The 12,920-nt window shown below is 38.7% G+C and overlaps 1 protein-coding gene across 1 annotated transcript in view; it reads left to right on the top strand.

Annotated features, from left to right (window-relative positions):
* vps8 (VPS8 subunit of CORVET complex) overlaps positions 1–12,920 on the top strand; it is a gene marked incomplete at its 5' end in the record, with an annotated part of 73,772 nt that overhangs the window by 40,615 nt on the left and 20,237 nt on the right. Inside the window, 13 exons of the mRNA XM_034898536.1 lie at positions 28–117; positions 1,425–1,476; positions 1,601–1,643; positions 2,499–2,571; positions 2,827–2,946; positions 4,086–4,157; positions 4,613–4,732; positions 5,951–6,007; positions 6,357–6,439; positions 7,126–7,210; positions 7,497–7,595; positions 8,560–8,649; positions 10,687–10,755. Of these exons, the coding sequence (XP_034754427.1) occupies positions 28–117; positions 1,425–1,476; positions 1,601–1,643; positions 2,499–2,571; positions 2,827–2,946; positions 4,086–4,157; positions 4,613–4,732; positions 5,951–6,007; positions 6,357–6,439; positions 7,126–7,210; positions 7,497–7,595; positions 8,560–8,649; positions 10,687–10,755 (1,053 nt within the window). The remainder of the gene's footprint in view (positions 1–27; positions 118–1,424; positions 1,477–1,600; positions 1,644–2,498; positions 2,572–2,826; positions 2,947–4,085; positions 4,158–4,612; positions 4,733–5,950; positions 6,008–6,356; positions 6,440–7,125; positions 7,211–7,496; positions 7,596–8,559; positions 8,650–10,686; positions 10,756–12,920) is intronic.

The following is a 12,920-nucleotide window of genomic DNA, read 5'->3' on the forward strand; positions in this document are numbered from 1 at the left end:
TGTGTGTGTGTGTGTGTGTGTTTCAAGGTGGTTCAAGTGTGTTGGGAGAACCAACTCTACGATGCAATGATCTATGTTTTCAACAGCAGTATGAATGACTACATTACACCGATGGAGGTAAGTACTTCACCAAAAGATAGTTTCATCATGTCAGAATTAATGCAAATCTTTCACTTAATTATGTGTAACTAATCAATAGAATTAGTTTGGTTTCAGATGGACTTAAATGGCAGTATGTAAACAAAGTACAAACCATTTGAACTACAGTAAGGCCTCCCCTCGCTGAGATGATGATAATAATAATAATAATAATAATACTTTCATTTTATATTGCACCTTTACAAAGTCAGACAGTACTTTACATAATGCTGTTAAAATAAGACCCATAACAGTAAATTGAGCAAGAAAACAAGACATAAAACACCAATGGAAATAAATAGGAAAAAGATCAACATGAGAAAAAAAACAAGCTTAAACAAGTCAATCTTGCTTTTGATGCTTTTTAAAAGCATCAGCAGTGACCACAGAATAAGCTGTTTGGTATGGAAACCGAGAACGGCCATGGATATTTTTTTTATGCACTGATAACGTGATAACAACTTAAAACTTAATATATCTCCAGCTGCTTCAGCTAAGGTAGCATAAATATAGGCTAACGTTAACTTAGTAATGTGATAAGAAACGTAATTAAATGGTTATTAATTCATTTAATAGTGCTTGTACAGAAGCCCCTCATGAAAGCGCATTAGTTTGAATTCAAGACAAACACATTATTAATTAATTCGTTATGTCCATAAAACGATCTTTGAGAAAACAAACTTTGTTATAACGAGATAAAAAATTAATAAGTTGTTATCACGAGATAACAATGTAGAAAATAAAAAAAATCCATGGCTGTTCTCGGCTACCAAAGATTGGGGCTCTGAGTTTTCAAAAATAAATCTTAAAATGTGCTTTTCTTGCAGAGATAATGCTTTAATACTTCTCCACTCAAAGTTGTATATAAACTGTTTATATTGCTTACTTACTGTGTGTTGTCTTAAAATGTGTTTTTGTTGCATGCTTCTGAAGTGATCAGATAATCAAAAAGTCTTGATGGATTGCAAAACTAAATCAAAATGAACTGTTCTCTCACACGACTTGTGCAGTATAGATGTCAATTATAGGATTGTATGCTTTGCAAACACATGTTGGTAAAACACAACTCTTATAATGTACAAAGAAAAAATATTAAGGGCCCAGACCTGGGTGACTATTCACATATTGTGTTCATTAATTTGTATGGAAAAATCTATTTTTAGGCATTTTCTTAATGTATACATTTTTGTCAACTAATAAATCATTTTTAACAGGAACTGTAATTCACATCCTGAGCAAGAATTGATAATCTACTTCTATTTGTCTACTTTGTGTTTTTATTTAAGAAACTCTTTGCAGTGATTGGCCCACCACTTAGAGCTGGGAGGGGTCTGACAGGTAAGGTTGGAAACCACATACCCTAAAGTTCATAGCACCAACCATTTTAAGTATCTCAATAGTTTTTTTTTTTTTTAAAGGCACATTTTCTGTCTTTAACTATGCTCTTTTCCTCCCGGGGCAGATGAGGAAGTGGTGATGGGAAACAAACTTCTGGTGTACATAAGGTAAGTTCACACAGATCAGTTAGTTCAAACCTCAGTTTATTAGTCTGTGGCATACATTGTAGCCAAGTTTGAAATGTTCTAGTCAGCCAGCACCTCTGTTATATTATGTTATATACAACTTCATATCTCCCTCCGCATTGTTGAAAAGTTTATAGTTAAGAAATTTACTTAAACAGCAGATTTGTGGATATCCCAAACACATATGTCAAATGCCTTTCCTTTTATAGCTTTCCTGATAGTGTTTGTTTATGAATGTTCGTTCAAACATGTCTGCTGTTTAATAAACACGGTTCCACTGCTTGTATGGAGAGCAAAAGGTGTGACGGATGATCAGAGCATAACATTTGACCTTAAAAGATTGGAAGTGGACAAGGCTTTATATAGCTCGTATGATCATTAGACATTCTGCAAGACCTCCTTTTTGAATTGAGAGAAAGCGAGACGAGCACAATCGGCTTTTTCTCCACAAAGGGAGAGTCAACAATACACCAATTAGCAGTCAAATCAGGCTCCTTAGATCACATTTTGTACATATTTTCTTGCCTTTGTTTTAGTATATTTGGAATTATCGTCAGTTTTACGTTTACCTGGCATTTCTTTCACAAACTTGTCCATGATTTCCTTTTAGTGCAGCAGAATCATGCATTTTTAGTATATTTATATTAAGTGGTTCCCACGTGTGTGTGTGTGTGTGTGTGTGTGTGTGTGTGTGTGTGTGTGTGTGTGTGTGTGTGTGTGTGTGTGTGTGTGTGTGTGTGTGTGTGTGTGTGTGTGTGTGTGTGTGTGTGTGTGTGTGTGTGTGTGTGTGTGTGTGTGTGTGTGTGTGTGTGTGTGCGTGCGTGCGTGCGCATGTAGCTGCTGTCTTGCAGGAAGGGCATATCCACTAGGAAACATCCCTGAAGACCTTGTGGTTCAAGTCAAGAACCAGGTATGTATGTAGGTACTATTTCATTGGCAGACATTAGGCCAGAGGCTGTTTGTACATGCATTCACCCCTGTACTTCTTGCAAGGGTCTGCAAAATATATTAGGACACTTAAGAGTTCCCATTTTACTGGTTGTATTTTTTTCAAAGGATTGTTCCAGCGTTTGTGTCATCTGAAGAAATGTGGCTCTAGTCATAACATGCAAGCCTTTATAATATACCAATGGGCTTATGTGTGTGTCTATGTGATTTTTGCCAGGTGTTTGAGTTCCTTATCCGTCTTCATTCAGCCGATTCGTTAGAGGAGGAGGATGTTTTCCCATATATTCGTACACTCCTCCACTTTGATACCCGGGAGTTCCTTAATGTCCTTGCCATGGTGAGATTTTTTCATATAATTTCAACTCTTGTCATGCTAAATAAATGTGTGATTAGTATGTTGAAAGACTCGATGTCTCTTCAATATCTTACATTATGGATGTTATGTTTACGGTATGGATACTTATTTTTGATTAGTCACATAATCCAGAGAAATAGGGAGAGTTATTCATTCATTCATTCTTTAGTTTTCAGTCAATCAGCTTTGAGTGTTAGAAGCTCTGTGATCGGGTGTCCTGAGCTCCAAACGCTTGAATCTACTACCATGGCCTTGTTCAAATTAAAAGTTAACTGCACTCAGTCCAGGTTGCTAGTCAAAGAAGTTATTTTCACTGTTGTGAATCACTTAGGATATATTGACAACGTTTTCATTTACATGGGATAGTTACAGTGTTGCCGGAGTTCTGCCGGATGTCCCTGATTTTCGTCCGGATGTCCCTCACCTTTTGCTTTCTTTGTTTCTGCATTCTAAACTCACATGTATTGATTAATGTGGACTATGATCAACCGCTCCTCAGATCTCTGCAGGGTGAATCCAGACACCTAGGTAGACCATCTGTTGAATCAACTTTGCACATGTTCGTGCACATGTTCCACCAAAACGAGTTCCTTTCCGATGCCATTTTGCTGAGCCACTGTTGCTCCGTCCAGCACTTAGTGACACCAAGATAAATTGTGATTGGTTTAAAGAAATGCCAAAAACCGCAGCGCTGTGGAGTTAGGTTTGGCAATGCAAGACTATGAATCACTAGAATCTGCACATTTAAACAATTTGTTTCGACTTCACGTAGTCCCACTTACTGAACTAAAAGACTGCTGAAACTTCAATTCAGTTTCAATTTAGTTGGATAAAGATACTGTTTGCAAACAAATAACTTGATTCACTCGCAACTGACTGAGACCTTAACTAACAGTGAAATTGACTTGTCGTTTCAGGAAGCGATTCAGTTCAGTTCCTTCACCCAAAAGAATTGGCCTTTAAACATTTTTTTTGTCAACCATACAACACTACAGGTGTTAAGTATTTTTGCGATCGATTACACTCCCCCAATTTTAGGTTGTTTTCACTTTCCTTCTTTGAGAAATTGAACTGTTACATTTGGAAGGTAATTTAAGATTTGGTTCTGACTTTATTTTTAGACATTTGAAGACTTTAAGAATGATAAGCAGGCTCTTGAGTACCAGCAGAGGATAGTGGACATCCTACTTCAGGTAAAATCACAAAAACCATTCCATGTCCTGTTAAATTTGTTTCACGTGGTTGTTGATGGATAAGACAGCATGGAGCATGAAGAGGGCCTCAATAGTCTTGTCCTTTTCCCAAACAGACAAAGTGATCTTGCAGAACCATTCAGAGCTTAAACCTTCTTTTGGTTTGTTGCTTTCTGTCATGGCAAATCAGACCAGCAACTGGCGCTAAACACAAAATACAGTGACATGATCATCCATTGTAGCTAGAGTATTAGAAGTTTTGTTTATCTTTACTACACATTATCCCTCTATTTTTAATACCCAACAAACACACTTGGAAATAAATGTGTTCACTTGAAATGACTGATGGTTCTATTAATATCATGAAATACTACAAAAGTTATATTTTATTATTATATATATTATTATTTTATACTTTTTCTTTGCCCAGTAATTATGTATTTCTGGTTACCTAGGTGATGGTGGACAACCCAGACTTTACTCCATCCCAGGTGGGCGGGCTCTTCACCTTTTTGGCCCGCCAGTTGGCAAAGCCAGACAACACACTTTTTGTGAACAGGAAGCTCTTTGATCAGGTAACCAATAAGATCCCCTGGATACCCCAATGTTCAGACCTGTTCTGAGCATCTCTCATAGCAGTAGTTGGTGAAGGCACACACAGACCTCTAAAATTATAAAGTTTTTAGCTATTTACCAAAGCTTGGGTGCTTGACATGATAGGTTCTGGGTGAAATCTGTTGCCAGCCAAGTGCGTAGCTAGTAGCAGGGTAACTCCAGTCTAAGGTGAGGACTACTACTCTTACGTTTACAACTCCATCTACAAGAGGGTTTTTTAAAATGCACCTTATACGATGGGGCTGGCTTATTTTAGGTATCAATGACTTCCTTGTGATTGCCTTCCCTTATAATTTTAAGATTACAAATCAGTACATGCATTGTGGTTGTAATTGATGAAAGTAGGTATTTATAGTATATAATCTAAAACAAATCCAAATCCATTAACTCCTTAAACTCCTAAAGGATTAATTCAACTGATAGCAACTTTTTGTTCTCAACTTGGGTAGTCTAGAAACAAACAAGGTTCAAGTATAAGTTTTACTTGTAATTAGCAGAGTATTCCATTGAAGTCGATGATAATCAAAATACCTCTGTCAATGTTTAGTGTCCATTGTTTTCAAAAAACAGTGTTGTCCTAGTGACTTAGTGGTTCAAGATACATACCCTGTAACCATCACCAGTTAAAATCCTGCTGGAGACTGCTGCTGTTTTGTTATCTTCCTGTTTCTCTCCACTCCACTGTCCACACAACTATTGAAGATGTGGGCCTGTGACAATCATAGCTGATCAGATCCCCACTAACAGTGATAATCCAGAAATGAATACAGCAACTGAATTCAATATCAAGACAAGAGCTGCACATGAGACGCTCCAGATGGTTTGGAGGGATGGATCTGCGCGCACGCACACACACACACACACACACACACACACACACACACACACACACACACACACACACACACACTCTCTTCTGAAATTGTTTTGCAGCGGTTATGTGCGAAAGCACTGAGAAACACGGCCACGCCTTCGTGGGAAGGTGCCACATTGTTTATACATGTTTATGAGTGAATACAGAGCTTCATATGTCAGTATGAGGCGCTGATGAGGAAAGAGGCGGTTGAGAATGCACACCCTGCGCGCTATTATTGGCTGGTGGTTTAACACTTACGTGGAGCTTTGCCCAAATATGTCCCGCACACAGTAAAATAAAAATAAAATACCAGTCTTTCCAGGTTTTGGAGTTCCTTTGTTGCCCAGACGATGACTCCCGACATACTGAGAGGCAGCAGGTTGGTGAAGAAAACACATAGCAGTTCCTTACACACACACTCTCTCTCTCTCTCTCTCTCTCTCTCATATTTATACACACAATATATATACTTCATGTTGCATTCATGTGCACCTTGTTTAAAATAATAGTGCATTAAATTGCACTTTGATAATTTTGAGAAACTCAAACTGTTAATACAAAGTACCCTTCTGCCATCTAGTGCCTCTTATTGCTGAATTGCTGTCCTGGTTTAAATCGAAAATTTTAGTGAACTATGTATGTATATATAAACGTGCTGACATAAGTATGGAATTTGCTAGATGATCCATCATGTCATGTGACTGGTGTTTATTGGGACTTGTGTGTAGGTTCTGCTGGAGCTGCTGCAGGTTGGCGGTGTGGTCCAGTTTAATGAAGAAAGGCTGTTGGCTTTGGCAGAAAAAGCTAAATTGTGAGTAGCTGACCAAAAATCGTGTCAAGTAATTTTAGCATCTTGTACCTTTTTTGTATTTTCCTTGCATTTTTTTTTTTTAAAGTTCTATATTTTGGAACTTTTTTGGGTTATGAGCTCCCTTGGTCCAGGTTTTGCCAAATGTAGTTCACATATTCCCCTGACGGTGCTTCACTGAAGCAAAAAGAACTCCTGAGAGAAATATGTGGCTCATTAGTCTCTACATGTTCCACTTTCATCACCAGCTGATCTCTAACTGCGCGTGTCGCCTGTGGGAGGCTGGACAGGCAGCGTACAGTAGGTCGGAGCTGTCTCGCTGAAGTTGCAAATAGAGTTGAATTTATGAGAATGCTGAAACTGGGCCAAACTGTAAATTTGGGAAGTGCTAAGTTAGTAATCATTTTCTGTGGGATTGTCCCTATAGTAGACACCTCCACATTACGCATGGTCATTTAGCAATGGTTAATTTAAATATAGATTAGTGCAGATTTGATGTCCCAATGCGGATATTTTGTGAGATCGTCTTTTTCAAAGTGTTCGTAAAAATCTGTGGAAAAACCTCAGAGCAAACAATAGATTTAAGTCACTATTATAATTTATGTAAGTTGCTATTTTTGTCTTACTGTTATTTTAACGTTATGTGGCCTCAATGAAATATCTTCGTGTCTCCCTGTCTGGTCCTCCAGCTACCAAATCTGTGAATTTCTTTATGAGAAGAAACATCTGTATGACAGGATCATTGACTGCTACCTGAGGGACCCCCTCAGAAAGGTAACATACATTTCAGATTCATCAAACTATACATTTGTTTGGTTGATATGTGTGCACTTACTTTATTTTTGTTTGTTGATTATGATTGGCAAGCTTATCATATAAAGGGCTAGACAGCTGGTGACATTGTATTCCATCTCAGGTGACACATAGTCTGGCTGTGTTTTCTTTATATTTTAATTGTCGAAGAATGTAGAAGACCTTTGTTATTGTTTAAGTCCTGTTTACTGTTGTAATTTAATTTGTGGATTCATATAAAGCGTGTTAAAATGCGTGTATGTGTCAGGGGGAAATCTTCAGCTACATCCACAATCTGATGTCCATGCCTGGCTACAGCCCGGAGGAAAAAAAGGTAGTCAAGGACAAAGGACTGCAACACATACAGGTCAGAACATAAATATGATTATCCCTTAAATTCTAGACAGGTCACGGTGGTATCCGGCTAAGCAAGGTAGAAAGGGGGTCCGTGTCTTCCAGCGCTTCCTCAGGGATCCCAAGGTACTCCAGGCTAGATGAGATATGTAGTCAAGCATGTTCATGATCCAGAAGGGATCCAGATTAGATTCCTTAACCTACAAACTACTAGGGGTTAATAAGCCATACTTCTTTTTTTTTATCCATCCATCCATCCGTCTTTATCTGCTTATCCGGGGTTGGGTCGCAGGGGCAGCAGTCCCAGCAGAAGACCCCAAACTTTCCTTTCCCAAACCACATTAACCAGCTCTGACTGGGGGATCCTGTGGTGTTCCGAGGCCAGTGTGGACATATATTGAGGCCTCCTCCCAGCTGGACGTGCTTGGGACCCTCCGTGACCCTCCCTAGGTATGCGCTTGGGGAGCCTCTAGCCTCTAGACGCTAAGGAGCAGCGGTTCTACTCTCTACTCTGACTTCCTCAGCATTGACTGATCTTCTCGCCCTATCTCTAAGGGAGACCCCAACCACTCTTGAGAAATTCCATTTTGGCCGTCTGTAACCATAATCTAGTTCTTTTAGTCATGACCCACCTTTTGTGACCATAGTTGAGGGTAGAAACTGCTCAGCTCCCTTTTTTTTGCAACAGTGCAGTAAAGCGAATGCAATACCGGACTCCCTACCGGTATACCGGAATCTTTCAAAGAGCAGAAACTTTACTCCCAGCAGTCATGAGGGAGACATGAGGGTTGCCAGACTAGATGGAGTAGCTAGCACACAACACAGCCTCACAATTGGGATCTGGCTATGTCTGCTTTGATTTGTTTTGTGAAATTCTGTGCAATTATCTATTTTTTATATTTGCATCAATAAATATTTGGAAGACCTCTCTAGCTAACAATATGCATATAAGTAATTGCCTTTACATACCTTCACAGGAGCTTGTGATGCTTGATCCCAGCAAGTCAGCTGACCTAGTCGTGTTTCACTATGCTAAAGAGGTGCAGCAAATCATCTCTGAGCTTCAGGTAAGGTTGAAATAAATAAGATATTATTATAACTTCTTTATCTGGTAGTATTCGTGTTGAAAGTCTACCTGCATGGACTATCAGCTTCAAGATATTACAGAAATACATAAACTAATTTCTAAACCAAAACTGTTGAAGATCATTTTTTACTTTTACTAGAACTAGTCATGATGATGTCACACAGTTCTTTAAACCGTGACTTTAAAGGAAAGAAAGCTTTTCAGTGTAAAATGTAATTAGCTGAATGCTGCTTGATGAAGAGCATCAATCTTTAAAGACATGAAAACCTGAGAAGTTTGTATCTAATCCTTTTCTTGTGTTCTGTATTCTTCTTGCTACCTGCATTGTGTAAACAAAATGAGCACATTGAATTCCACAATTTTATATTGAGCAGCTTTCATCCATGTGTTCCTGCTGACCTGTTTGGAAAGCTAACTGTTTGTTTTTGTTTTTCTTAACCATCCAAACTGTTTTCTACTGAGATAAAGTTACCAGTACTGCAATGCATTTTAACATAATACAAAAAGCACAAGCTATGTAATCCATATGAAAATTATTGGCATTTTTACAAACTATACAGTAACACTCAGGACAGACTGTCTTGCTTATTCAAAAGAGCATCAAATCAGCTGGTGTTTAGGTAATGGTGGTGTGATCAACCCTACCTCTAAACCCCTGCTGTGCTGCAGCTGCAGGTGTAATGTTGCCAAATATTCTGTCTAATCATTTCCTCCTCAAGAAACTTCCCCCTGAAGATTGTGACTGTCCTTGTTCTCATCTTCAAGTATGTTTTTAGCTAGACCCGTTCATTTTGTACTCTTACATAAAGTGTTTCACATTACTTTCCACTGGTTAACTGGCAGAAGGCTTTTTATTGTGATGAACTTTTGAGAAATGCAATGTGTTTGCATAGTTATAATTGCAGTTACATGAGGTAGGTGGGTTTGAAGCCCTCCCAGCTTATACTAGGGCAATCTAATTTTATGTGTGTCCCTGTGTTGTGACTGGTGTCATTTTCTGTAATGCTTCACTGTTAAACAATTAGAGGGGACCAGTGAATGGTCAGACTACGAGTGATGTTTAGTGCGTGATTGGTGGGGGTTCCAATTAACGCACAAGAGACTGTTACTCATTATCCAGCTGAAAAAAAAACTTGCTGTGGGTTTCAACCTTACTAATATCTCTTGAAAATCAAGATGTTCTAAAAAGAAATTCTCTTTTATTGCATTACCAATTTCCACCAGTAAATTCTTCAGTTAATCAATTCATAAAGGTTTAGTGTTCAATGTCAAAATGGTCAATGCCTGTTTTAATGTCAAATTAAATGCTATATGATCTAGCCCCATCGTTAAAGAGTCCATATTGTTCAGTTGAGTTAAACAAAATTCTATCATCACTTATTAGACCCAGGTTACCAGTGTTTCCCACAGAATAAAATTATATTTATGCAGGTAGCTGACCGGACCTTTAGTAAGTTTATCTAATCCTGGACTGCCCCCGACTCCTGTTGTATCAGCAGACCTGTTAAGTTAGACTCCCGCACAGCCACTGGCCACCAGCCTGTTGATGGCTATAGGGTTTGCGCTGGCTGAATTTGAGTTGGTACTGCTGCTAACTCAGGTCTGTCCACAGAGCTGCTATCTGCTTTTCTCCCTGCAATGTAGTATACTAGTGGCGGGTAGTAAGGTGGAGGAACCGCAGGGCGTGCTGCTAGGTAGCAAATTTCTGTCAAATTTTCCCCTGCAAAACACACACTGCTTACTTTTGGTAGGAAGGTATTAGGGTGTGAGAAGTAATCAATACAGCATAGTATATGTTGTAATGTTGCCCTGTAAATCTATTGAAAAAATAGATGACGGGCCATGAGTTATAAGTTCCACTGTTTGATTAAAAGTTCAGTGCATACCTTAGGGGAGTGGGTGACATTGGTTAATGTTTTCCACTGAATAAATCTCTTTTCTCTCTCTCTCTCTCTCTTTCTCGCGCGCTCTCTCGCTCGCTCGCTCGCTTGCTGTATCTCGCTTTCTCTCTTTCTAGGATGACCAGCTACTTTTCAAGTTCCTCAACTGCCTCCTGGAGCCACGGTATGGTGTGCGTCTTGCTCTAGTGATAACCAGAGGTGGAAAAAGTACTAAAATATTGTACTAAAGTAAAAGTACCAATACTTTGAACAAATATTACTTACGTATAAGAAAAAAAAAACGTACGAAAAAATTACCTACGTAAAAGTAATAAGTAGTTAATTTAAAATGTAATTTTAGTAAAAGTTACTTCTTTATATATTTTTTAAACTATAAAATGGGGCAGGGTATCTCTCCCATGTAGTGAAAATAGATCAATGGGTCATAAATACAAAACTATGTTGTTTTTAATAAAAGAAATTGACCACAAAATTTACAAGGACCCAACGGCGCCTGACCCCCTCGGCCTCTTTGACGGCCACGTCTGCCCCATGTATTTGAAACATACATGTAATTACAACTAGAGCTGGGCAGTGATTAAAATGTTTAATTGCTAAATTAAATAATGAATTCAAAAGTAGTGTCTATAGTGGAATTTTTTTTAAATGTTCCGCCATATGAACAAAAGTGCCGTAACATTTGTTCTGCAAAAACTTACCAGCATTTTTTTTTATAAAGTAGCAGTTAAATAAAATATTTAGTGTACATCTCAATTTAAACAATGTATTTATCATGTCCAGAGTTGAATTCCATCTGGTTGGAACGTGTTGCATAAGCGACTCCTTATGTCCACGTTGAATATAAACAATGTATTTATCATGTCCAGAGTTGAATTCCATCTGGTTGGAACGTGTTGCATAAGCGACTCCTTATGTTTACGTTGTTCTGTTGTTGCTCTAACTCTGCAGCCTTGCTGGACTGGGTTTAGAGCCCCACAACTTTTCTGCACTTTGCAGGACACTGTCAAACGCGCTGTTAAGCAGAGACACTGAGGGACACTGTCCAATGCGCTGTACCAGAACTGTGACAGAACGCTGAAGACCGTGCGCAAAGCATGGGACATGATCAGAAGGCAGAATGCTCGCAGCAGCGATCAGATTTTGTATCTATTCGTACTATCTGGGCTAACTGCGGGGACTTTATTTGACACATTCCACTGCTGTGCAACTTCAATAAAGTGTCCCGCGCATGTTTCAGCATATTGTCAGTCAGAGCATGTGAATGCAGCGCCCAGCTAATGCCCTTACATCCCACTAGCAGCTTGCTTCTACACACCTAAGTAGCCAGTATGAGCGTATTAGATGTATTAATTTAGCCAGTGTCCTACATATGTTGTCCTATAGGTTGCTAGTGCTAGACAAAAATTAGCAATGCCACAAAACATGTTGTTTTGCGCCTGGTAGGAAGCCTAGATGCTGATCATTCGACACTGTAGTGCAGGGGTCATCAACTACATTTTTCCAAGGGCCAGACTTTTTTGCAGAACACTCCGCATTAGACAAGCTGCACTCCGGGAGCCGTAATTTCAAATTAAGAAAATAAAATAAATGTATCCCTAATATGCATATCTTGTTCAAATTGTTTTAACTTTCTTACTGAATTGCTGCTTCTTCTTTTTTTTTTAACATGTATTAGTGTGAGCAAACATGGAAAACCCATTATGATGCTGGCTCTTTAACTAGAAAAATAACTCAGACTTGGAGGCAGTTCACTCAGGAGTGATGGTTAAAGTATGTGTACTGAAACATGGAAAATGCTTGCAGAAAGAAACTGCTTTTGTCAGGTAAAAATGTCACTGTCAAAGAGGCTGAAGTGAAAAGTGGAAAAAAGCCCAGCTTTAATGATGAAATACTGTTAAGCAGGCTATGCATTTGTCTTGTATGCCTCATTTGCAATGAAACAATGCTGTTGCAAAATAATACAACCACCATCATGATCAAGAATGAAGAAGGCAACATAACATTGTGTCATTCACATACACATTAAGTAGCCAAATGCATCTGTTTGCGTTTTTAATGCATCCATATATTTACCACTCCAGCGGAAAAGATGGTCAGTTAGCCAACAGTTAGGTTTATAAGAATTTGTCAGTTTAAAGATTCCCAGCAAACTATTACAGTTAGACTACAAAACAACAGCTTTTGTTTTAGCTTGTTTGTAAAAATTCACTATTTCAGAGTAGAGCTGTGTTTGCATAAAACACTGCGGTGGACAAGAGAGGACCGAGCAGATTGAAATATACAGTGGGTACGGAAAGTATTCAGACCCCTTTAAATTTTTCACTCTTTGTTTCATTGCAGCCTTTTTCCA

The sequence above is a fragment of the Etheostoma cragini genome, chromosome 17 (genome assembly GCF_013103735.1).
Source record: "Etheostoma cragini isolate CJK2018 chromosome 17, CSU_Ecrag_1.0, whole genome shotgun sequence".
NCBI lineage: Eukaryota > Metazoa > Chordata > Actinopteri > Perciformes > Percidae > Etheostoma > Etheostoma cragini.